A 25,130-nucleotide genomic window follows, 5' to 3' on the forward strand; every position below is an offset into this window, starting at 1 on the left:
TATATATATATATTTAGAATAGATGACCGTAGATTGGGATTATTTTGTGGTCAGGTAGAGCGAGTAACCCAAAAATAAGTAAATTAAGTACTATCTTGGGAATATGTCCAAAACAAAATACAATTGAAACTTGTATATTTTTTAGTTATATCACTATGAAAGCAACGATGAATAATGAGGCTTCGCTAGTACATCTGGTACTTACATACTTCATAATATTCTAATGAGTTGGAATAAATTTGAATATTATTAAATATCATTTAAAAATATTTTGTCCTAAATATTTTTAATCACTACTAATCAAACATTTTTTAATATTTGACTATATAGTAATAAAACTTTTTTACCAGTTTTATCAAAATTATATGTAATTTTAACATTAATATATTACTGAAAGAATTAAACAGTCACCATAGCAGATTAAAGTTTACAATGGAATCAGAAAATTAAAGCAAATTGAGATACTTAGACATGCTGATGATTAGGCAAGGTAAGGATATTATTACAGAATGGACAAAGAAAGTAACAAGCCGTAATGTGATATTGAATTACTATTCATGCCACCCATATCATATGAAATATAATGTAATTAATAATTATATAAATAACGCTATAAGAATAACTGATGCTAGTTGGTTACATGTAGTAAAAAATAAGATATTTAAAGTATTCCTGGAAAATTTTCACCCAAAAAAATGAATTTACAAGATTTAGGAAATTAACCTTAAAAGTTCAAAAGTCCAACGATTGCTGGATGATAAAATGTATAAACATAACAAGGATTTAAAAAGCAAAGAGAAAGATCCCAATTAAACAGCACTGGTTCAGCATGCAACCAAAAACCAGCATACATTCGATTTTGAAAATACTATAATTTTAAATAAAGAAAATAATATATTAAAAAAATTCTCCAGTACATTCACACATCAGTAAACATTATTTATATAGTAAACTTTAAAACAGAGACAAGAAACATGAACCAACAGTATGCAGAGATTTTAATAAAAATTAATTTATGAAAAACTGGGATAAAATTTATGTTGATAATTATAATAAACTTTGATATGAATAGAAATAGGAAATTTAACTAAAATAAATGAACTATTTATTTGACCTGAGTGTGGGGAAGGTTACAAATATTGTTGTGATAAAGTATAATAGTGTAAATTGACTGTGTAAAATTTGTGTAAAAAGTTGTAATTAAATGTGAAAAATTCACAAAATAGGTAATTAGACATAAGCTAAGAATTGCTTATTAATAAATTTGTATGATTCCCTAATGTTTTAATGTCATATAGGGTAATTTTGATTGAAATTATTGACCTGGACAGAATAGACTGAATAAGGTTTTTATTAAACTGATGTGGTTCTAAATTTGTATTAAGGAATGATAATTTATTAATAATATTGTTGTTTGTTTAAAATTAGTAAAAAATCAAATCATTTGTTTAATAAAAGCTGTTTTGTGATAGTTTGTCCTTGAGGCCGGAACGTTGGACTACATATATATATTTTTATATATATTGTACTGTTGTAATATCGATATGGAATATTAGCAACAATATTCCGATATTATTGTATCGAAATATCTGTATTTTCTTTAAAAAGACAAAAATACTATGTAGAGATTTTAAAATAAGATTATTGATATATTATGTTAATATATAACAATAATATTGTTGTTTGTTTAAAATTAGTAAAAAATCATTTGTTTAATAAAAGCTGTTTTGTGATAGATTGTCCTTGAGACCGAAACGATGGACTATATATATTAAAGTACCTGAAAAAAACTATATATCTTTCCCCAACCATTTTGATTGATATTAAATTAGTAAAAATGTATCCTACTAATAACACAACAACAATAAAGTTGTTTTTAATAAATTTCTATAACTAATGTTTAAAATAAAAGAGGAAATTATTTTTTTCTTACAAAAAATAATGTATCAGACAATTATCCTTTTTAGGTCAACTATAGCCAATAATCAAGAGTGATCATTAAACTAACAGATTGCAAATTCAGGACTGCATATTGCCCCTTAAAGGCGGTAAACAAAACATACCTAATTTTTTGGGCGTAACCTTAGAATTATATCAAGCCTTCGCAGAATCTTTGTTCAACATTAGAATAGTTGGTGATTACGTTATTTTGTTTTATAAACATGGTTTAGATGAGGTATAAGTAATTAGGATGTGTAGTCATTGTCCTAGTTCGAGCCTTTGTGACGAGAGCACAAAGATGGCCCTGTAGTAGAGATCAGGGTGTAGCACTACGGGTTATTACTTAAAGTGGAGTGTTAGGCGGCTATGTACTTGTAGGATATCACAAATAGCGGCTCATTTGTTATCAATTTCGTTCATTAACTCAATGCCTGATTACTAATGATATATTGGTGCCAGTATTTTTGTTTTAATTACTTTACACATTAACATTATTATGAAAGTAATAAAATATAAGTTTCAAATAGATTGTGAACTATGTTTCATTTCAACAACGTCGAGTGTTTGACAAACGACGCACAGAGGGTTATTTTGTCGATCAGGCCAACTTCATTCCGATTTCTTCAGTTTCATTGTTGTGAATTTCGTTTTCTATTGATCTATTGTATATGAATGATCATAAATGAGGAATCCTAAATGCAACGTATGCAAATTTGTATTGTTAAATTTTGCGCAATTTTGTTTTATTAAATAAAACAGGGGTTTTATCATAATATAATCATTCCATAATACAATATTAAACAAAATTGCCTGAAGAATTGACACTTTATAGTCCAGTAAAATTAGACAAAAAAAAAAGAAGCAAAGCCTAAGTATTAAAAAAAATATGAATGCATCTCCCTTGTATTGTCTAGTAGCACGATAACCGCAGTTTCTTACTTAAGTCTCACGAATTTGTGCACCCGATTTAGTCGTTAGTTTTTCGCATACTTCTCGAAAACTAAAGGGTTTGGTGAACATTTGTATTCACCACACCTCGTTGTTTGTTGGTTCATGTTCTTTCCGATTGTAGCTTGGAAGGGATGCTTTGGACGTTGGGCTTGGTTTCGGTGAGCATCACCTCCCTGTGGTGGGCTGTGCTACAGTACGTCATGGAAGTTAACAAAGGCCATATGATGGTAATAAAATGTAGATGAGGTTAGCTTAAAAAAATCTATTTTGCAAATGATATTTTTATGTAATATTACATTGTTTATCAAACATCAGACGAACTATGACAATTTAAATACAGATGAAAGGAAATGACAGGAATTTCTTTGTGCAAATGACAAGACCAAGGAAATGTAAATAATCTAAGCATTGAAGAACAGACATTCATGTGCTTTCAATGAAACATAAATTACTGAACAGGTACATCCCTATCCGAACAAAAATAAACCACATTGCCTAAAGCAGTATTCCTGTTAGACTACAAACCTAAGAGCAATGAAAAACTAAATACAAGAGAAAACAATTGAAACCAAACCAGAAAGCGAATGAGGAAAAAGATAGAACATCCTCTTTAGAATCCCAGAGACATTGAATTGGATCGAAACCCATTGGAATAAAGATAGAAGATGATGGATAACATAGAAAGGGAATGCTCGCTTTTATCAGAGACGGGCAGGTGTAATTCGTTAATGTCTCTAGTCCACTGTGTGCTACATCAGGGCTTGATCTGTTTCCAAATCATACCAAGTGAACGTTACTTTGTCACCAAAGTCCCAATGAGTAAAATGTTTTCAAGAGTGGTTATTCCTCTCAGGAAATGAGACCGATGTTGTGATCTAGCAGATAGTTTCGTCATACATCAATTTTTAAAATAATAATATAATTTTATCATCAACCAGCCTGGGTTTGAAAGGGTGTTCAAAGAATCTTATGAGGATAAAATAGTATCTCACTACTCCCCTCTCCCTCACTCCCCAAAAATTAGACGTGGTCCCTACAGAAAACAATAATTACAGTTTTCGAACTTTTTATTAAAGATTTAAATGGAATATTATTATTTGACCGAATGTAATTAACACAAATAGCAGAAATAAATAGTTTTTCCTGTTATTTGTGTACCTTTGTTGACTACCATCCGAACCATCTTCCTATAATATAAAGTATTCAGTATTTATTGTTATTACATTTGAAATTCAAAAGTTTAAAAAAGAACAAAAAAATATAACCAAAGCAATCACTGAGTAATAACTTGACTAGAACATGATCATCATCATGGAGTGAAAAGTTATACAATTATCATAAAAAATATTATTGGAGAAGTTTGTCGAGGGATACGGTCAGCAAAGAACAACATACATAAACAAAACCATATTTATTTATGTTGTTCTTTGCTGACCGCACCCCCCGACAAACTTCTCCAATCATTAATCTACGGTCAACTATCTACACCTCATCAAAAAATATTATATACAGAACACCCACCTAACTATTGCGATATTAGATTTATTATTCACAAGACCTAAAGAATCATGTCACAGTTCTCTCTACGTAATTGTTCCGGTATATACCCTAATATAGTGATGTTAAGTATCTTGGAATAGCCATCTTATCATGTTACTATATTTACTTTTTTTCAATACTGTACCAGTAGAAACTACTAGGACTGTCACTAGTATCAAGAATCAAGTTGTCTAGCCTAGAATAGAAAAGATCAGGCATTCTTTCAACTCTTTCGATATCTTTTCCGGGTCAAGACGCAGAGCTTGAACCTTTTTCATAATGACTGGTAGTAGAAAAAAAAATGTACAAGTACTGATACTTTTTGTTTCATGGTGAGGACGACTATTAGTGATATTATAAGAGTTAAAAAGAAAAAGAAAATACAAGCCAGTGAAATTGTTCCACATACAAACTACAAAACTTTGTTATTATGACACAGGACCCAGATGTCACTTATTGACTGCAGCCTAGTTCGCATCAGGTCTTTCGGTGATTGACCTTGACTGCTTTAAAAACAAAATATTAATTACCAGATGTCTCTGGTATGGACGAAGATTCGTTTCAGTTTCGCAAGTAGAAATATGAAATCGAAATTAAAATTGTGAGGAGATTAAAATAGTTATAAACTATTTGTTCTTTTTTTGACCGCAACCCCGACCATCTTCTTATATTTAAAATTGTGAGGGTTTTACAACAATATACTTTCAATGAAGCTGAACGCTTGGTTAAGCTTCGAAAAATAAATTGATCAGAATTCAAATATTAATTTGGGTAAACTAAAATTGATTACCATATTGAACCAATATTATGTTTTGCCTTGAATTCGGGCCTTAGGGAAGGACGTGGAACACATAAGGAGCTTATATCGAAGAGGGTGGAATCCTCCTGTTTAGTGATGAGGCATCATGTTTATTCACCGCTTTATGGTAAGAACAGTTGACCCCCTTCGAGTTGCTTAAGTGTTTATAGCTCGAGCCTCCTTGGAATTTGCAACTCCCACTTACCAATTCAAGCTATAGGAGGAATAAATAAAAATGTAAATGGGAGGAGTCCCCGGTAGAAGAAAAGGTGACAAAGGCTCGGAGGAAGCTTTGTCCAGATAAAGGTAAATGGTCCTTTCTTTGAATCCTTCGAACTGCCTTAAAGGATGAAAGATAGTTCCTTCAATATATGATAACTTCGTATCCTTTGTGAAGGGGCAGTGTATTCGCTACAAGCCAAAACAACCTCTCCGCTCTGTTTATTTATGAATGCTGCTGTAAATCCGGTAGGGCATATCGTGTCAGAATGTGAAGGAGAAAAGGGTTATGAATAAAACACAACGCAGTATAAAATAAGTGAAAGGCGAATGGTTCTCCAATATATGTTTTGAGCTATTAATCTTCAGTTATACATGGTAAAATTTATTTTTTCTAATTTATGGAATTTTGGTTCTACTGTTTACAATGAGGAAAACAAAAATATTTTATAAGGTGTATTGCTCTCTAGTTAAAGAGAAATGGATTGATGATAAACCGTATATGAATTAGAAGGTTATGGCCCGGCTGGCGGTAGAAAAAACAAAAGAATTAATAAACTATTTTAATTAGTTATCTTGACCAACATACGAAACAACTCTTTCTAAAAAAAAAGAATAGTGTATTTTTATTATTACATTTCTGTTTAAATAAAACGCTATATAGCTAAAAACATAGTTTATGTTTAAAAACATAGTCTATGTTTAAAAACATAGTTTAGTTCGAAAATACTAACCGATATCCTGTACTCTAATTACAGGTAGATTATTTTATTATCTTAGTATATAAAAGTATAGATATTATTCACTGACTCTTTGAAAAATGTATTTAAAATGTAGCCTATTTATGAAAGTGGTTCTTCTTATGCTGTATATTTGTAATAATACTTTAAGAGTTTAAAAGAAAATGGCTCTAAAACTTAAAAAAACAAGTTTTTTTTTTTTAAATTAATTTAAATAAAGATATTTATTATTCAATTTATTTATTTTTTATCAAACATTAAAGTCATTGATTTGAAAACTGATTATATATGTCGTAAAAAAACATTAAGACAATTTCCATGTGATAGATATTTGTCTTTATAAATTAATTAAATGTTAGTGTTATTAGGTTATAAGGTCCGACAGTTCATTATAAAGAAGTATACATGTGCCAGTTGCTTGTCGAGCAAGCACAGATAGTTAACTATCAATCCATTCCTGATAGTACGATAGTACTGCATTGAGTTATAGTTTTCCATTTACTAATTGAAATAATTGCAAGATGTCAATTTGACCTTGGAACCTCGGCTTTAGGCGCGTTGTACGCTCTCTCGCACAGGTTTCTGAATTAGTTCAACAATTTTGCTGGGGTTGACGAACATGGACAAATCAATGAACGTTGTAGATTTGATGTGGGCAGTAAACGTGGACTCGTTGTCGCAATACGAATTTCATTTGATCAACACAGCGGTCGCTACCTGTATTTGGACTGAATTCGGAAAGTTCATGCTTCGCACATGGACATCTGTATGTATGTCACCTTTCTGATTTATTGATGTACGCACCAAGCAGACATTTTTTTTTTATGAATATAAAATGTAAATGTATTTGTATATTTACCGAATCAAAATACAAGAACTTTATTTTTTATATACTACTGCTACCAACCGAGTGACGTCGCGGAACAGCGCGCTTTGTGCTACAATTAAAGCGCTAGTGAGTTCTGACACTGTTTGATCTCATGGGATGAACGAGGACGAAAAATCTAGTATATTTTATTTTATTATTCCTCATGGTTTATACCTCTCTTTTTTTTGTTTCTTTTTTTTATCTATTCCATTTTAATCGATGCCAACTTTCTGTTTTTCTTTCCTCTTAAATCTTGAACTACCTCTCCCTTCTTCTGTATTCTTAACATTTACCGGTAAATATACCTTTGTTTGTTATTTCATATTTATGATATTTTGTGTTATGTTGAGGTTAATTTAACAGATTTTGTAAGTAAGAATTTGAAAGCTGTAAGGATTGTAAGTAAAATGCCTTTTTATACAATAAGGTGGCAAGATGAGGATTTTTCGAATATCTTGATTTTTTTTATAACTACCCAATTTAATATGCATGGATATTTAATATGCACGACTGCATTTATTTGATTCAGGTTTAAAGTTTAATTTCCAGAAGTTGATTCTATTCGGACTGTAATATTAATCAATAAGATAATTATGTAGTTTTTGCAATAGTGTGATTTCCCGGATGGGACCAACTGTGATACAACTAACCATCACATAGATTAGGACAAAGTTAGCTAATGATGAAACTAGGAGGACTTGCCACACAATACGTTAAAGTTGCGGTGTACTTTGGCGAATACTGTCCTTATGCCTTATGGCCAAAGCGTATAATGGCGTCTAACTAAGGTAGTGGGCATATTGTCCTCATTCGCACCTTTTAATTTTTTCATTAGAACGTAGTCTATTTTAATGCCGAAAAATTGTATTTTGTTAGTTAATGCATTTGTATTTTATCAAGGTGATATAATTAAATTTTTTTTTCAAATTTTAAACGTAAAAGTAGATTTCATAGAGACTTTATTTATATTGAGTTTAACACTAATTGAAAAAAAAATAGTTCTACCATTTTTTAAAAATTAGAATAGATGTAGTCTTGGCAGGGAATTAAAAAAATCAAATTAACTTTTAATGTTGGTAGGAACCATTGTAATTTTTGATTGAATAAGTTTTATAATTTTGTATGAAAGTTAATGACTTAACACGTTTAAAATTATTTTGATCTACAATCACTGCAATTATTGGGATCCTTCTACAAAACTTAAAAGTGAAAACTGCACATCGATTCCGACTATTACATCAGAGATAGGCAAAAATTAGCTATAGCTAAAACTAATAGCTAAAATTGCCATGAATACGATTCTTATTTATGAATGAATCATTGATAAATGGATATCGTATTTATACCAATTTCAGCTATTAGTTTCATAGTTGACCAACTCTGTATTACATACTTACTTGACAAACGGTTTTAACTTTCAATTAATTATAAAAGGGGTATGTAGCTCCACTAAACCATCGAATTACTCTCATGACCAATTCTTGCAATTCAAAATCCTTACTTTGCACACATGAAATCATCTATAATGACCTCATTGTTCCACATGTATCCGGTTGGCCCGAATCAGATATCAATCAGCCCATTATAAATTCTCTAACAGCTTAAATTCACTTATTTCTAAGTCTGCTTCAATACCTACCAGACAATTCCTTAGACTTCTGAAAAGAAGATGGCCTCGAGACCTTTTAATGTAGAAATGCTATTTGATTTCACCCGATTGTTAGATTTTCCACACGTCTGTATTTTGTCATTATACTATAATTCACATAAGATTTACTTGTATTACTTCCTTTTTTTTTTGGTTAATACATTTTTAAATTTTGATAACTAAATTTTTAAAAATATAGAATTTTTAGTTAATTCGGACATAGTCTATAGTAACAATGATATATTAATAGTAATATAACAAGGGAGCAGAAGATTCTGTAATAGGTCCGTCATAGCCTGTTTTAGAGAGATATGATGGACCTATAAAAGTCATGTAATTCAATGTTTATTTATTCATTGTTAAGTTTTTAATTTTTACTTTAATATTGAATTTAGTGAAGTTTTAATCTTGTTTTCATTTACAGTAGATTATGTATAAAGTAATGTTTTATAGCCTAGAATAATAAAAAAATTAGTAAATTATTACCTGATGAATAATACGCTTTCCAGATTTAAATTTGATTGTATTATTTTTATAGGTTAGCCGATCAGAATTAAGCTTTAATATTCCAAAATTAGATGCCTATGCTAGCAATGACCCTAATAATATTATAAGGGGGCAGAAGACCCCGTGTTAAGGAGATATGATGGACCTATAAAATTTCTATCGCCTTTATCAGTCGGCTGGCGAGTTACCGGCTCAGTGAGCAGTGAAAGCGTAACATAGCTCGCCTCTTGTCTCAAAGACCTAAGGAGAGGTTAACTGAAAATGTTTCGGCTGCATCATTGAGGTAGTCGCTTCCCACAGTATATATTTTCATGTTTATACTCCTGCCAATATTTTTATATTTGTATTTTTCTAACTTCACAAACGCTAATAAATTCACAAATGGATGGTTATGCAACCATAATAGGTGATCAACCTATTCTAATAAGAATGGGAGGGTTGAGATTTCATTGTGTGGATTCGCCGCGAAATAAAAGTCAACCCGGAAACGAACCACTGCCGCTGGAAACTTTAGGTTGCTAAGGTTAAACCTCAAGTCACTTGAGTACAACGGTCTAACTTAACAATTATTCATAATATAATGAAATATATAGCTAATGAACTTCACACCTTGTCGAGGTGAATGGAAGATTAGGTAACGAATCAAAAGCAACAACAAACAAAGATGAATCAAAAGTTCAAAAATTGAGCTATTCATGTTGGAATAAAAACTAAATATGTTTGTGATTTCCATGTGTGTCATTATTTAACATATCTATTTTTGAAAATAGCTTTTTAATTTGGTAATAAATGATTTTAGGGATTGCAAAAATGAATAAATAATTTATTTTCTGAAATATATTTTTCTATATCTTTCTGTTTCGAAAACTAACATTTTTTTTTTTACTTGAACTCTTATTTACCCCATCCAAAGAACAATGCTGTCAAACAGCAAGTTATGGTCGGCATTTGTGTATTGTATTAAAGTATGCGCATGTATTGTATCGATAACCTGTACGCATGTGAAGATCAATTGTCTACTTTTCATTTTTTCGAAATATATGGAGAATTATGCATTAATTTTAAACTTAGTTTTAAAAAGCAGTATTCAATAGGTATATTTAAACAATTTTTAAATACGAAGTGGATAAAGCAAGGAGTACTTTGCGTCATAAACGCCTTGTAACAAAAAAATAAATCTGGTTGAAATATTAATGAATTGAGGGGAGAAGTTATTATTAGAACATATGGTGACTGTTTTTGTTGTTTAGAAATGTTTGCTTCCCTTAGAGTAGCTTGTCAACTGAAGGAGGAACCTGTCGCAAAAGCCGGCTCGATATTTGTTATTGCATTGTCAAGAGCCGATGTATTGACACCTGGCTATTGGAAAGGAAAATACAATTATTTTGCGATAAAACTATTTTTGTTTCTAAAGAAAATATTTGTATGGAATGCCTTCTAATTCGTAAAGAAACAGACGGAAGGGACGTGACAATAACCAAGTTTCGTGAAGGAGATTCGATTTAGAGCCGGGTACAAAGAAGTGAAGAAGTTGAAGGTGTTAACATTATTCATGGCCGACGGTATGCAAACATGGCCGTCAAACTCAGGACCCTTTTACCAATAAAACATAAAATTGTGTTTAAACATCCTAACACAATTGGGTCAGATGTAGATTCAGGGAGAACTTTCTTTCAGTGAAAGTCTGTGTTTTTCTTTTTTTCCTGTATCCTCTTGAGATATTGCCAATATATATTCAGTACAAATTTTGCTCAATATTCAAGTCTCATTGGTCTCTTTTCGACCAATTTTACGGACATTTCCTGAATAATTAGACTATTTCTTTCATTTAAATAAATATATTAATAATATTGTAAGGGGGAGAATGGCGATTGTGCTAAATTTTGAGTTTGAGTTTTCAGCGGTAGTTTGTAGGTTTCCTAAGTTCAAATAACTTCACAGGATGGTATATATGTGAAATGCTGATAACCTGTAGATACCCTCCCCCACCTTATGTCAATAATGACTATACAGCGGGTCATAAAAAAAAAAAAGAACATGTATGTAAGCAAAAAGCCAAGTTCATAAACTAAAAGTTATATGAAACTAGTAATTACATTTTATGGCGAATATATGTCTGCGATGTCACAGTAACTTTTTTGATAAAATCGACTGTCCCAAAGTGCTATTAAATATAATCAATTTTCAATTTTTTTTTCTTCCATGTTCTCAAAAACAGCTCCAACGATTTGGATTAAACTCGGTATAGCAGTGTACAATGAACTGATCTTAAGCATCATTTAGGTTTAATCCTTATTGATATAGTTTAAGGAGTTAGTTAGTTGTTTGGAAGAAATAGGGGGCACCAGTTCATTAAGATAATCGTCAATAAAAGGCATTAATGTCATAAATAATGAAAGTTAAGAATAAATGGAAAATTACTATAAAATAAAATAGGTTTTATTGGATGTAACTAATGTAATTAAATCAATTAGGTTGTTGAAGCATTTAAAAAAAAAACCAAGATACATTTATATAAAATAATATTTTTATTTTATTTCGGTAATAAGAGTTCCTTAAAATATTTTTAATGATGTACCAGTTCATTCCGAGATTGGACGGAAGGAAGCAGGCTTTGGGTTTCAGTCTCGTAATAGTTACCTAAAACGTTTTTTGAGGAATTCTAAGACAAAATTTATCCATTACTGAATAACTAAATCATAGAATAACTTAGCTAATACCATGTTATGATTTCCTTACACACACGCTGTACCCCGTTTGTGTTTGTAATTAAAGCAACAGTTTGCAAAGTACGCAGCACCTTAACAAGGAGGTTGTTAATGCAGAATGTTCTTGATGGAACGGCAAGAGATTGTTGGTATGTCTTTCTAATGAATGATAATTAATGTAAATGAGTTTTCGTTGTTTGTAGACATCTGCTGTGCCATATCTTGTGATTGTTAAATTTTACAAAGTTACTCTTAGAAAAAAAAATTATAACAAAAGTAGATTTGTCTCTCGATTCAACATTAAATTTTTTTTATTATTATGATTGTTGAACACACGCTGACTTATTTAGAAGCCCAGTGCTGTCGGTGATATCGAATTCTTCTTAGTGTAGGTAAGCTCCTAGCTGAGAGATGTGAGTTGTCTTAAATATTAGAAATGGTAGTCTCTCGTAACGAAGATTGACACAGAAGGTCTATTTTGAATTAGTGAGTATAAAAAAAAAAAAAAAAAAAAAAAAAAAAAAAAAAAAAAAAAAAAAAAAAAAAAAAAAAAAAAAAAAAAAAAAAAAAAAAAAAAAAAAAAAGTACTAAACAAGAAACCCTTGATATATATTCATATTCTGCTACATTAATATTAACTTATTATAATCTTAAACTAAAACTATTCCCATCAGTTTATTTTCTTTCTTAAATTCCACAATTTACTTCTTGGAAGATTCAGGTAAGCATCTATGTTACTTCTATGTTATCATCCTATATTTAATCCTTTATTTATCCATTTACCTAGGGATTTTTTTAGTTTAATATGCTTCATTTGGTTTTCAGTAGAGATATTGTGTATACAATTCTACCGTTTATGGTAGAGAAAAGAATTACTGATATATTAATATTAAAAAAATAATTATAATTTATAATAGTAAGGATAAGAATTACATGATATGCACTTTCAGACTTACTAGATTTTTTTTTATTTAGTGTAGAAACCACCGAATCCTTTTTTCACACAATATTTCAATGTAAATGAGAATAATAGATATTGAATACCAGTGGAGGCTGAGTGAGGTCACTAAAGGCTCATGAACTGCGATCAATAGATGAAAAGATCCTCATTGCGGACATTAAAATTGTTAACAGACTGTCCGCACCTCGTAGATTTTTTAGTATTCATGTGTAAATTAGTTTAATTTTCTACATTTTTCTTTAAAAAGCTACTATTGAAATAACTAATGGCTTCTAAATGAAGGTGAAGAGGAACGACTATTATGTTATGCTTCATAATCGAGGGATCAAAAAGTTCCGAAAAGATGGATGATCCTCTCTGCATATCCAACTACTGGCTAGCTATTGCATATTCATTCGATCATGATCCCTTCAGCTCTCAACTAACCGTTCCGGTCGCAGGTTTCGAATCTGCCACGTTACCCCTCTCTTTCCCCATTCACTTGAATGCCATTAAAGCGAAAATTGCCAAATTATTTCCAATTGCATTATTTAATGGCAATAGTTAATCACAAATAAAGTTAAAATTTGTTTATAACAAATAAAAAACAACTTAATAAAAATCTGTTATTATTATTGTGAAATTTATATTATTGCATGGGTTTGAATCCATTTTTAAACTGGATTGAAATGCTTTGTTCAAATTGTTTTTGACTGTGTTCGATTATGCAAGTATAACTACATTTATACTTGCATGTTTTCATAATGGTTTATTGAAGTTAATTGTTGATTATAGTAAATAATCCGGACCGTTTCGTAACCCAAAACTTCCGTAAAAAAATATTAATATTTGAGAAATTTTGATATGAGGTATTTACACATATTCAATAAAACTTTTTTTTTTTTTATTATTACCTTGCTCTTATAAAAACAATTAACATTTTAAGACCTGTTCAGAGCCTTGAAAAGTATAGCTAAAACTTTCAAAGGAACTAAAATTTTTTTTTAAAATTTTTTTTCAAACTTTTGATTATTTGATAAAATAATTGAATCGTGAATTTCTGATTAATCATTAATTTTAATAGTAATACTTTTTATGTATAAATTTTGTTTTTAAATTGATTTATTGCCAACGCAGTTTTTTCCTTGTTTTCACGTTTTTTAATTCGAATTTTATTTGTTTTAATTAGATTATATTATGAAAAGCCATATATAATTTTCATTCTATTCCAGCTCCTCCAATAGGCCAGAATGCCAAAACTGGTAACCGCACTGCTTTACGAGTGACATATATCTTATAGTTCGTATATTCATTGGACATATATTTTTTTCTGATGAATCAACTTGAAATGGTTCATTATTCCTTATTTGTTTCTAAAAGATTAATTTTTTGCTTTTAATGTTAAAATATTTTAAAAATTATACCAATTCTGAATTTACAATACCTATTTATAAATTATATATGTTATAAATTTAGGTTATTACGTACGGACTAGGTTTCGTAGAAAATGTTAAAAATCGATTTTTTCAAAATTTATTAGTTATCTTACCTTACCAAAATTTTATTAACATAAATCTAAGGTTCAAAGAAGTAAAAAGGACCAGCTATAAAAATATATTCGTAACGAGAAAGTTAAAAGTAAAAGATGGTTGGGGGATGCTGTCAAAATAAAACACAAATAAGTTGAAGTAACTTATTAAATCGTGCCAACGTTTCGACCAGAATGTTTAGCCCTGATGAAGACTAAAAATTCTGGCCGAAACGTTGGCTGGATTAAGTAAGTCACTTCTACTTATATGTGTTTTATTTTGACCGCACCCCAGAACCATCTCCTTCTCGTATATGTCATCCACAGTCAACTATCTCTCATGATTATGAGGTTAAAAGTTTTTTTTTTTTTTTTTAATAATTTATTTATTGATATTAACAACTGTATACACATATATACAACAAGTAAATTTGCTGTAGGTGACATAGTAACATGATAAAAACATGTGGAGAATCTACCCACTGATAGAACTCCAATAACATTTCTAGAGAAGAAGATCTCGAGGCCATCTTCTTTTCAGACGCCTAGGAGGATTATTAGGTAATGAAGGAGAAGCCAGATTAGAAACAAGTGGATTTGGATGGTTGAGAAGTTTATTATGGAAGGAACGGTATCTGGTTCTGGCCAAATCGGCAACATATGGAATATTGAGGTTCTGATGGATGACTTGATTTGTGACAAAGTAAGGAGCATTAAGAATTTTACGAAGGATTTTGGACTGTAAGGATTGGATTCTGGAGGAATTTGATGGTTTAGTGGAGCCCCAAAGCTCATCTCTGTATGTCCAGATAGGCCTTATAATAGTCATGTAGATCAGTCTTTTGTAATGGATTGGCAATTTGGACCGTTTGTCTAGTAAATGTTGCAATAGTCGGAATCTACGAGCAGTTTCTTGTCTTTTTAGTCTTGTATGAGGATTCCATGTCAGTCGTTTGTCGAGATGTAGTCCTAAGTTGAGGATAAAAGTAAAATTTGTTTTTGATTTCTTAAAAATATATCGCAACGAGAAAATTAAAAGTAAAATTCATTTTGGATTTCCTAAAAATCAGTTGGATACACATTTGTTAACCAACTTGGTGGTGACGTTATTGTACCTTATAGTGTACTCCTAATGCCAGGAATGTTCATGATCATGAAGGAAAAGAAAAAAATATATGAATGGAATATTTATTCATCATTATTCCAATGTGTTTACTTAAATTAAAAAAGGATTGTAGATTTTTTCAAAGGCTCTTTAATAATTTAATTATTATATTATATACAAAAATAAATTTTGAAGATTGATTTATTAAATTAAAATATGGGTAAAAGAGACATTGCTTGAAGTATAGATTTTTTTAATCGTATGGTTTATAGGGCTGAAAGTTCTAGGACGCGTAATAAGCGGTTTAACATGAGGCTATATACAAAAAGAAATGAGGCTAAATGAATAGCCTCATTTCTTAAATATTGTCAGTAAATGACAAGTATCACTAACATTTGTTGTAGACCTAGAGTGAATGAGAGGTTGGTCAGATAGCCTTGGCAAGAGTTGATATGTGAGGAAGAGCCATAAAGTTTGGCCAATTGAACAAGAGTGGTGACCAAACCAGATAATGGCCCAGTTTACGGGACTCTCCAACATTGGATATTGTCCTTCTCTTATACACCAGTCTATAGACATGTAAGGGGTCTTTCAAGTGCCAGTTATGGTTGTTCCCAATACTGCCTTTAAACTGAATAAAAATGTTAAAGGATTTTACGAAAATAATTAAAAAATGATTTAACTGTAAAAAAAGATCGGTGATGCCTCTATTTTTTGTTAACTCATTTCATCCAGTGTAATTTGTTTTTTCTAGAAATCACCCCTTAGAAAAGAAAGCAAATCAGTAAATTATTAACATCCAATAATTTTTATATCCTAAGATATATCCATTTTTATTTGAATAGTATCCTTCGCATTAGAGCATTCATAATAAACACATAATCAGTTACTTTGCATGGAAAACTAAAAACCTCAATATGTTAATTACTAAGTTGATTATCAGCGTAATCAGTAAAAAAATCCATTTGCATAAGTTAAACCATATTTTTATTTTATTTTATTTATTTAAACGATCCAATCCAATATGGTCCGACCAGATGACAGCTATCGGTCGGCGCCGAAATAGCACATAAAAATGATAGACATAAGAGAAATGCAGTTTAGACTATTAAGCCGTTGTGAAGGCTATACAATTTTTAAGCTAGATAAGTACAATATGAATTGATATCAACTACTTAAATGAATATAAAGTAAAAAACAAAATGAAATAATAATTATTAAAAAAAATTAAATAAAAAATAATAATAATAAAAATAACTGAAAGGAGTATGAAGTAAATAATAAAGCTGCAAATGTAAAATTAGTGAATTAATATAATAATGCGAATACAAGTAGATAATACAGAATATGATAAATAAGCATCCAATAATATCTATTACTAAGCACACAAATACATTGATAATTCAAATTGTAATGTAATAAATAAATTATGTGGAGTTTAGGAAAAATATAGGGAGATATGGTTATTTGAGGAATCAAAATCAATTATAGGAAATCATAGAAGAAAGAAAGTATCTGGTTAAATACTTATTTTTTGTTTTTGATTTATTTATTAGTTCTTCTGGTAAACAGGTGAACAGATATGGTACAATATAGTTTTATATACGTTCTCCAAATTTATTGTTATGGGGGGGTTCAATAAATATTTTAGATATATTATTTCTTTTCGAAATAAATTATTATCCATAAATTTGAAAGTGATTCTATAAAAATAAAATAACTTAGGTGGTTGAGTACCAGCGGAGGAAAAAAAGAATGACACCACAACAGATTGAAGATTTTTTCCCTCAGGAAATCTAATGATTTTATAAACTGCTTAGAGAACTCACTGGGCAAAACGGTTATTTGGTTCTTCAAAACTATTAACTGAAAATAAATGCAACTTAAAAATTTTCCCAAAACTTTACTTTCAATTAAAAATTTCGGAAGATTTTGGAATCAAGTTCGCTATACTGAATTCTATGAGTTGGAAAATCAGCTATGCACAAGGTATTAATTGTGTAGTTGGAGCTCATGGCGATCGTTAGTGTAAAAATATACATGCAATTAAAGACTTTTAAAATTTTCAGTTAGGTTGTTAGTAAAACTTTCTTGAGACTTCATTAGTGCATTTTAATCTATGAAGTGTTTGCCAAGAGTGAGAGAACAGCACCTCTAGTAGCCCACTCACTGTTCGCCAACTCCCCTTTGTTTTTCTTGGATTAGAATACAACTGTATATGAGCATCTTGCAAAATATGGGTTCTGCAGATAATATTGCTATTAAATCATTAATATAATAAATATATAATAATTCTAATATTATTTAAAACTTTTATCCCCCCCTTTTTTTAGAATAAAGGTTTTAAATTTGTATTTAGAAATTCTTTGGACAGATCCTACTGATGGAGACCAAAAACTTTACTAAGACGTTGCTACCCATTAATAAGTTCTCCCCTCCTAAGTGTTTTCTATGTCGACCCTTTCTTCTCCTCTCCAACCAACTACTTGATCACATCTACTGATGCAATGATACTTCTGTCAATTTATTTATTTACTTTTTTACGTGTCTATTTCACTAACTTCTTATGTTTATACATTTTACTAATGCATCACTTGTTGTTTTTGGATCTTAAGCCTATATGTTTGTCACACCATTACATATTGTCACGTTTGGTTTCAAAAATTATACTCAAAATGTATTATATGTAATTTAATCAACCTGTAGTATAATTAAAGGCAATTTATTATTTTCTTATTGACAAAACTGCTAAATAATTAATGTTTTTTAATTGTATTAAAATTTAAATATAGTTTTATGGACATAGAATGATTTATTTTAATTACCTAACTTTTTGTTTTAACCTACTTATGTATATGAAATATACAGTAATGGGAAGTAATGTGAACATGAAAATTTTGAATCTAACATTTTTAACAGAAATACCCGTTTTTGATGTTCCCTGAGTCCTATGAACATGTTTCGAAAAATAGTGTGTTTGTGTGCGCATGTGTCAATGTATATGTATATTATAGCTTGCAAATGCTGAAAAATGTTAAGTACCGTCAAGTTTGTTTCTTTGAAAAAAATGGACTGTCTTTTATTTTTGGTAGTAATAAACAATAGATGAACATAAATGGTGAAATCATTTAATAAGTAACTATAGAAGAAAATAGATAGATGTCTTTATTTTTCCATGGCTGTTATGGTAATTATTAGATTTTACTTTCACTTACCTATTATATAGTAAGGAGAAGTATTGTCATCATGAATAATAAAGAAATAGATGTTTTCAAATGTAGTAGAATTAATTTCATTTGAATTTAGTGTGCTAAGTGAACGTTGTGTGATGCGAGCACCAGATTTTTTTTCTATTTTGCTTTTTCATTTATTTTTCTATCATTTAATTTGTCTGTCTGTTCATGTTTATTTGTAACATTTATTTATTATTTTGCTTTTTTTTAAATAATATTAACTATTTTATGTTATATTATTTTTTTATTTAATATTTTTATATAATATGAATAAATTATTGCAACCCTAGTGCCTATCGCCCTCGAGTGTGGGAAATTATATGTTTTAACTAAAAGTTAAACTTTTTTTTTAATATTGGAATTCGTTATTTTTATTTATTAAGACGTTGTGACAAATATACAAAAAAATTCGAAAAACAATTCTAAAAGAAAAAAAATATATAATTTTGGAAAAATTGTTGTTGGTTTTATTTCTTTAAACACCTTTTTTCGTAATACACTAACATTGCAATAAAAAAGAAATTGCATGTTTTGGAACCTTCATAATCTTAGCAAATTATTTTTAGCCTTTCAGTGAATTAAACTTATGTTCTTTAAAAAACTTGTAGAAAATATTCAGGAAGAAGGAATACACGCCCCACGTTAGTATAATTATACAGGAGTACATCAGGACAGAACTCTTGAGGTTAAAGGGATTAATTAAACAAGCTTTTAGCCTAATCTGAGGATTGAAGCTAGGAAGACACTTAGCAACGTTGGATTCCTCGCTCAGGGTCCTAAGAGACAAACAGTGAAGTCGTTGAATGTGGTGAAGGGGTGGTTTGGAGCAGCCATTACCGCAGCAAGCGGAACAAGGGCGGAAATTATTCCAGAAAGATATTGTCAGTTTGCTTCAGGTTACAAATATTGGCAGCTATCCCAACCCTTCTTGCTTTTATTTCTAACTATGGTTTTACTTCTTTTAAGTTAATATTGACTATATTTCACAGAAAAGAATTAAGAATACAATCTTCATTCTCGAAAGTTATATATGTGATATGAAACAAAGTATTAATTTTTTTTAATCATTTTTATTGTATGACAAAGCTTCTATAGTGGCTTATGCCGACGATATAGTCATTTACAGAAGATGAATGAATGAAGAGACGGCAGGTAGAGAATGCCTGTACGAAAATAACCGAAAAGAAACTGGAAGAGTTGAATATTACAGTTAATCCCAAGAAGACCGACTGTATTTTCTCCTTCCAGAAGAACAAGCGTACTCTACGTAAAGTTTAAGGTAGCGATATGCGAGAATAGACCAAGACGAAGCATAGTATATCTGGGGGTCACCCTTAATCGACACCTGATGACTAGCTCGCCACTGCAACAAGCAAACCAAGCTGGTTAGGACCAAGTGTTATAGGCTTAATCATCTGTTAACTTCTCCTAATCTCTTTCTCCGCCCCAAATTAATGATGGAACATGATGTGCTGAGGTAAGTCCTGCTGAACGGAGCACCTACGCTGACCAGCATAGCACCAACAACAACCAAGAAGCTCTGACAGTTTCAGTGCAGTATGATCAGATGTGAGACATACTTCACTACAAAGAGCAAAGACGGACAACATACATACAACACTCGACCTACCAACTGTGGGTCACGAGGATCAAATTTTTTGATAGCCTCCAGTCGTGCACAAATCCACTATTCAAGACTCTGACACCGACAGAACGGCCACAAAGATGGCAGACCCACATGAACAGACTCAGAGCTGAGGAGAAGTAACTAAATTATTTTTAACTCAAAAAACGTGGCGAGCCCCGTCAATAACAGTCTGATACAAAATACTACCCCTTTTCAAAAATCAAATTTCCTCAGGACCCTCTTCAAATGCATTAACAATACAGAAAAATAGGATATTCTCAACCCGTTTTTCCCATCATATCATCCTCACGCACCCAGGGGCAACCATCACGGGCTAGAAGAAACAATTATTGTATCCTCACTACTGAAGGAAGCTTTATATTTATACTGGAGAGAGAAATTTTTTATTTACTTACTAGCACTGTTACCAAAATATATTTGGTTGCTACAGTATACCGCATATTGATCTCTCTTTGGTGACATAATATTTATATATTTTTTCTTTTTATTTAAATGTTTATGTTTTCTTTCCTACCTTTTATTTCTGTGAATTCTTCCAGAACGTTCTTTGTCCAGTTGGGAATTGTTCTAATAAAACAGACCAGAGGCCCCTCATGGCAAAGTATCTCTCTCTCTTTGTAAGCCTCACAATTTTTTTCGTGGATTCGTATATCTCATTGTTTCCTATTTCCACTCCACCTATCTATTTTGTTTATTATTTTTGAATCTTATCGTCAGATCCAAGACTTGTGCCGTCTTTCCAATCCAAGGGACTGCTACAATATTAGTGTATTAAATAAACATATGTTCTCAGAATTAAAACTTTTGTTCATATTTTACATTTTATAGACTAAGGAACGAATTTGTTGTATATCTGTCAGTAGTCAAATTTATGTTCGAGAATAATTGAACAGATAAATAAATAAACCCGGTATTTTGGAAACGTGGACACGTAAATTTAGAAAAAATCGGGGGTTAGTGTGAAATTTGATCAGATTTCACCAACCACTTTCTCTCAGCATTGCCCAAAACTGTTTTTCATGACACGTATGTCTGAAACAAGGCAGATTTTATACTATAACGACAAATCAACTTAAATAGAAAAATAATAAAATGTGTTCTTTTGCCATGAAATATAAATAATTAAGGGATTAAATAATTAATTCAAATTAGTAAAGAACATTTTTACTTACCTATATATGAAAATAGTATATTGAGGGGTATTCCGTAAGTATTCCGATCGTAAACAATTTTTGATTTGTTGAAAATTTTAACCCCTGGGTCCTAATAACCAAGTCTTACACTTTATTTAGTTAACCAACACATTTCCGGATATAAGAATAGTGACGTTTTAGGTTGGAAAATCAAAGATAATAATGAAATCGAATAAATAATACCAACATAGAAAATTATAGATTATAATTGAGAATGTCGAAAAGTGCATAAATAGAAAGTCTGTTGTAACAAGAGTTTTAACAGGTCCGTGCGCAAGGGATTTTCCGTTTGTTCTGAAGTCATTTTTTTGTCAATATAGTTATTAAATAAATAACTTTTAATTTCACTTGATCTATATATCAGTCTTTCAGTTGACAGGACTAACAGCATAAAATTATTCTTTTTCAATATTGATTCTATGACGAATAACCATCGAATGAACAGTTACTTAAGATACTTATGAACAGGAACTTAAGATGAAAGTTTTAAATAGAATACCTGAAACAAAGTGGACTGCAACACCAGATAACAAAAACTTTTGAATGGCTCACTGCTGTGGCGTATCCTAGGTATAACTCCTCCTCTTAAAGAAAAAAAGACATTAGTTCTTCAAGAGTAATCAAGACACTTTCGTCCAAGACTCTCTCATGATAGGCGGGTCATCCAAGACAGTTGACAAAATCCTAGCTGCTTTTCTTCTAGCTATTTCAGTAACATGTTTTAAGGCGCTCTTTTTTTTTGTTATAAACATTTAAAAAGTTTGAAGGTTCAATAAGAGCAAACATAAAATTGCAAGAAAATATTGTTTTTTTTTTTGCATTTCTATGGACTCCACGATTGATGTTATCCCCAATAATATCAGTTAAATGTGAAGAATAGCTTTCTGATTTTATTTAACAATGAATAAAATTATATATATCTTTGTTTTATCTATGTGATCTAGATTAGTCACAGCTTATGAGACGGTTGCTTCTTTGAAGCTTCTGTTGTTTTTAAATTCATTTACCCTCATATGGAATATATATTAATGGAAAGTATTGTGATAGTCGAACATTTCGACTTCAACATTGCAAAATTACTTTAATTAAGGGTACCTACTTTATGAAACTGGGGGACCACGGAGGGCTCCCAAACCCACAGGGCTGACTCAACGGCTACAGGTAACAGATAATAATTATCTGCCACAGCTGGATTCAAACCCGGGTCCATGAAGTTAGTAGTCCATTGCCTTACCAATGAGCTACCCACTCCCAGTATTATGATCACGTATGTTTCATAAGTAAGAGTAGATACTTCCTTCGGATGGTGATTCAAAACAATCTTAAAGTATAGCGTTTTATATTTGTGGGACGTTTACTTTTCTTGAGATATAATCCACATTTAAAACTTTGTTAAGTTCACAATATGTTTTGTTTTGTTGGGGGAATCTAAATCTCTTAAAAATGGTATAATATAACAAAAAAAAAATATAAACATTTCCTTCAAAATTGACTGATAATAACTTTCAAAATATTTGTTTATCACAATTTTTCTGTATGGTTGGATAAAAAATTTTTAATTTATTATCATATAACACAGGAGTTGGGTACGAAGATCTTAACTTATATTCTTCATCTTAAATTAGATTTACTACTATCGAGCATAATAGAAAAAAAAATATATGAAAGTAACAGTCAAGAAAGAGCCAAACTCTCTACTAAGCTGCAATGAGTTATATGACAGGATACCAACAATATAGTCATGAAAAAATGTATTATATAGTATTGCTAATAAAACGAAAAAGCTTACATACCGTTATAAGAGGCAGCTTAAATCTTTTTGAAGACATTGATATCTGAAACAAATTAAAAATCTTGTTAAAATACCAATAATAAAGAAAGCTAAGTAAATTGTGATTTTTTATTTACAACTTACAATCATTTTGTATAAAGACAATTTATTGGTAATGACAAAGCAACAGATAAATATTATTTTGCTTGAGAGCACCGTATTTTATTACTATTTTTTAAAAATTATTTAGTAAGAGTAGAACGGAAATTATTTTACTAATTAATTCTCCGGTATAATCTTTTATTAGATTTAAATTTTAATAGTGTAATGATATTTCATGTTTCACATTAGGTCTTGGCGTTTAAAGGAGAAACCGTTTAGCGTCTGTTAGTCCAAGAGATTGTATGTGTTTTTCTGTAATTGTATTCAAATATATATATTTGTTTGGCTCAAAAGGCTCTAAATAACAGCATCAATGTTGTAACCTCTTTGGAGAGCTTCTCCATGCACATTTAGTTAAATGCTAACCGCTTTGTGTTACAGTGCTTGATTATTTTGTCTCAGTTTTAGTTGCCTTCGAATTATTATTATAAAAATTTCTTTTACGTTAGTTTTACTTTTTATTTTATTTTGTTGAAGGTATGTTTATAATTTACTGGTTGGGACAGTGCTCATTTGTGTTGGTAGTTAGTTATAAATTAACTATTTTTTTATTTATTAATTTATTTTATATCAATTACATATAATTTACTCTCAAATTATATTACATGTATTATTTCCTATGATCCTGGCTTGTTAATTTAACAAACCATGTCGACGAACAACCCTTGCAAATTTATTTAATACTTAAGTGGTTCAGTGAAACAAATAATACGATGAATATTAATATTTTTTTTTTGGAATGCATCACTTGTTGAATAGAGCGTTGTTAGTATTTTTTTTTTGTTTTACTAGAATAATTTTATTACATATTAATGAAGAAAAATACCAGAAACAAAAACGTGTAGGAAGGAAATAGAAACTGTTTAAGAAATTATGGGGTCATGAGGGACAACAAGAAATTACGACCCCTGAGTCCCCCATGACCGACCCCTAGTCAGTGGGACCATCGAAGGCCTCTTTACGTTGGGAGTTGTCAACGCCATGAATTTTATAGGGGTCCCCAAAAAACTCTTCGTGGAGCACATTTATTTTAGGTGCTGCTTAGTGAAGTTTTTCTTATGAAAACTGCTTGAGGGGAAAAACGATCTTAAAAATCGCTTTCAAGTATAAAAATATTGAATAAATGGAATTAACGTAGTTACATTTAACCTGTAGGATAATCCGTCTTCTTTTTCCAGTCAGGGTTAAAAAATACACCTTGATATTAAATGCATTATTAAAATTCTTACATGGGGATTGTGTTCAATTCCAATTTCTATCTGTTTGAATTTTGGAATTCATGGAAGAAATATAATAGTTTTCAAGGTTTTTTTATTTTGTTTTTGAAATGTGAACACCATGTCATTCTTCCGTCAAATGTCAGGAAAAGGATATAGTGTAGTACCTTGTAATATGAATTCATGGTAAAAAGAAAGGTTATATTTTATGTTTAGGAGTGAGAATCATTTGTAGAAATTTATCTTAGTTAGGCCTAATTTTCGAATTTTTATGTCAGGCATCAATCTTTTTTAAATAATGTAAAGTCTGGAAGGTGCATGACCTGTGCACATCGTTTACTCGTAGAATTACGAAGCTATATATAATATCGTTTGTATATAGGAGTGAGAATCATTTGTAGAAATTTATCTTA

The 25,130-nt window shown here is 30.4% G+C and overlaps 1 protein-coding gene across 1 annotated transcript in view; it reads right to left on the minus strand.

Annotated features, from left to right (window-relative positions):
• Nucleotides 1–25,130, minus strand: part of LOC106677307 (uncharacterized) — a gene marked incomplete at its 3' end in the record, with an annotated part of 263,446 nt that overhangs the window by 70,965 nt on the left and 167,351 nt on the right. Inside the window, 1 exon segment of the mRNA XM_067051668.1 lies at nt 23,361–23,402. Within this exon segment, the coding sequence (XP_066907769.1) occupies nt 23,361–23,396 (36 nt within the window).

Source organism: Halyomorpha halys, unplaced genomic scaffold (assembly GCF_000696795.3).
Source record: "Halyomorpha halys isolate HHAL.00 unplaced genomic scaffold, Hhal_1.1 Scaffold94.1, whole genome shotgun sequence".
Taxonomy (NCBI): domain Eukaryota; kingdom Metazoa; phylum Arthropoda; class Insecta; order Hemiptera; family Pentatomidae; genus Halyomorpha; species Halyomorpha halys.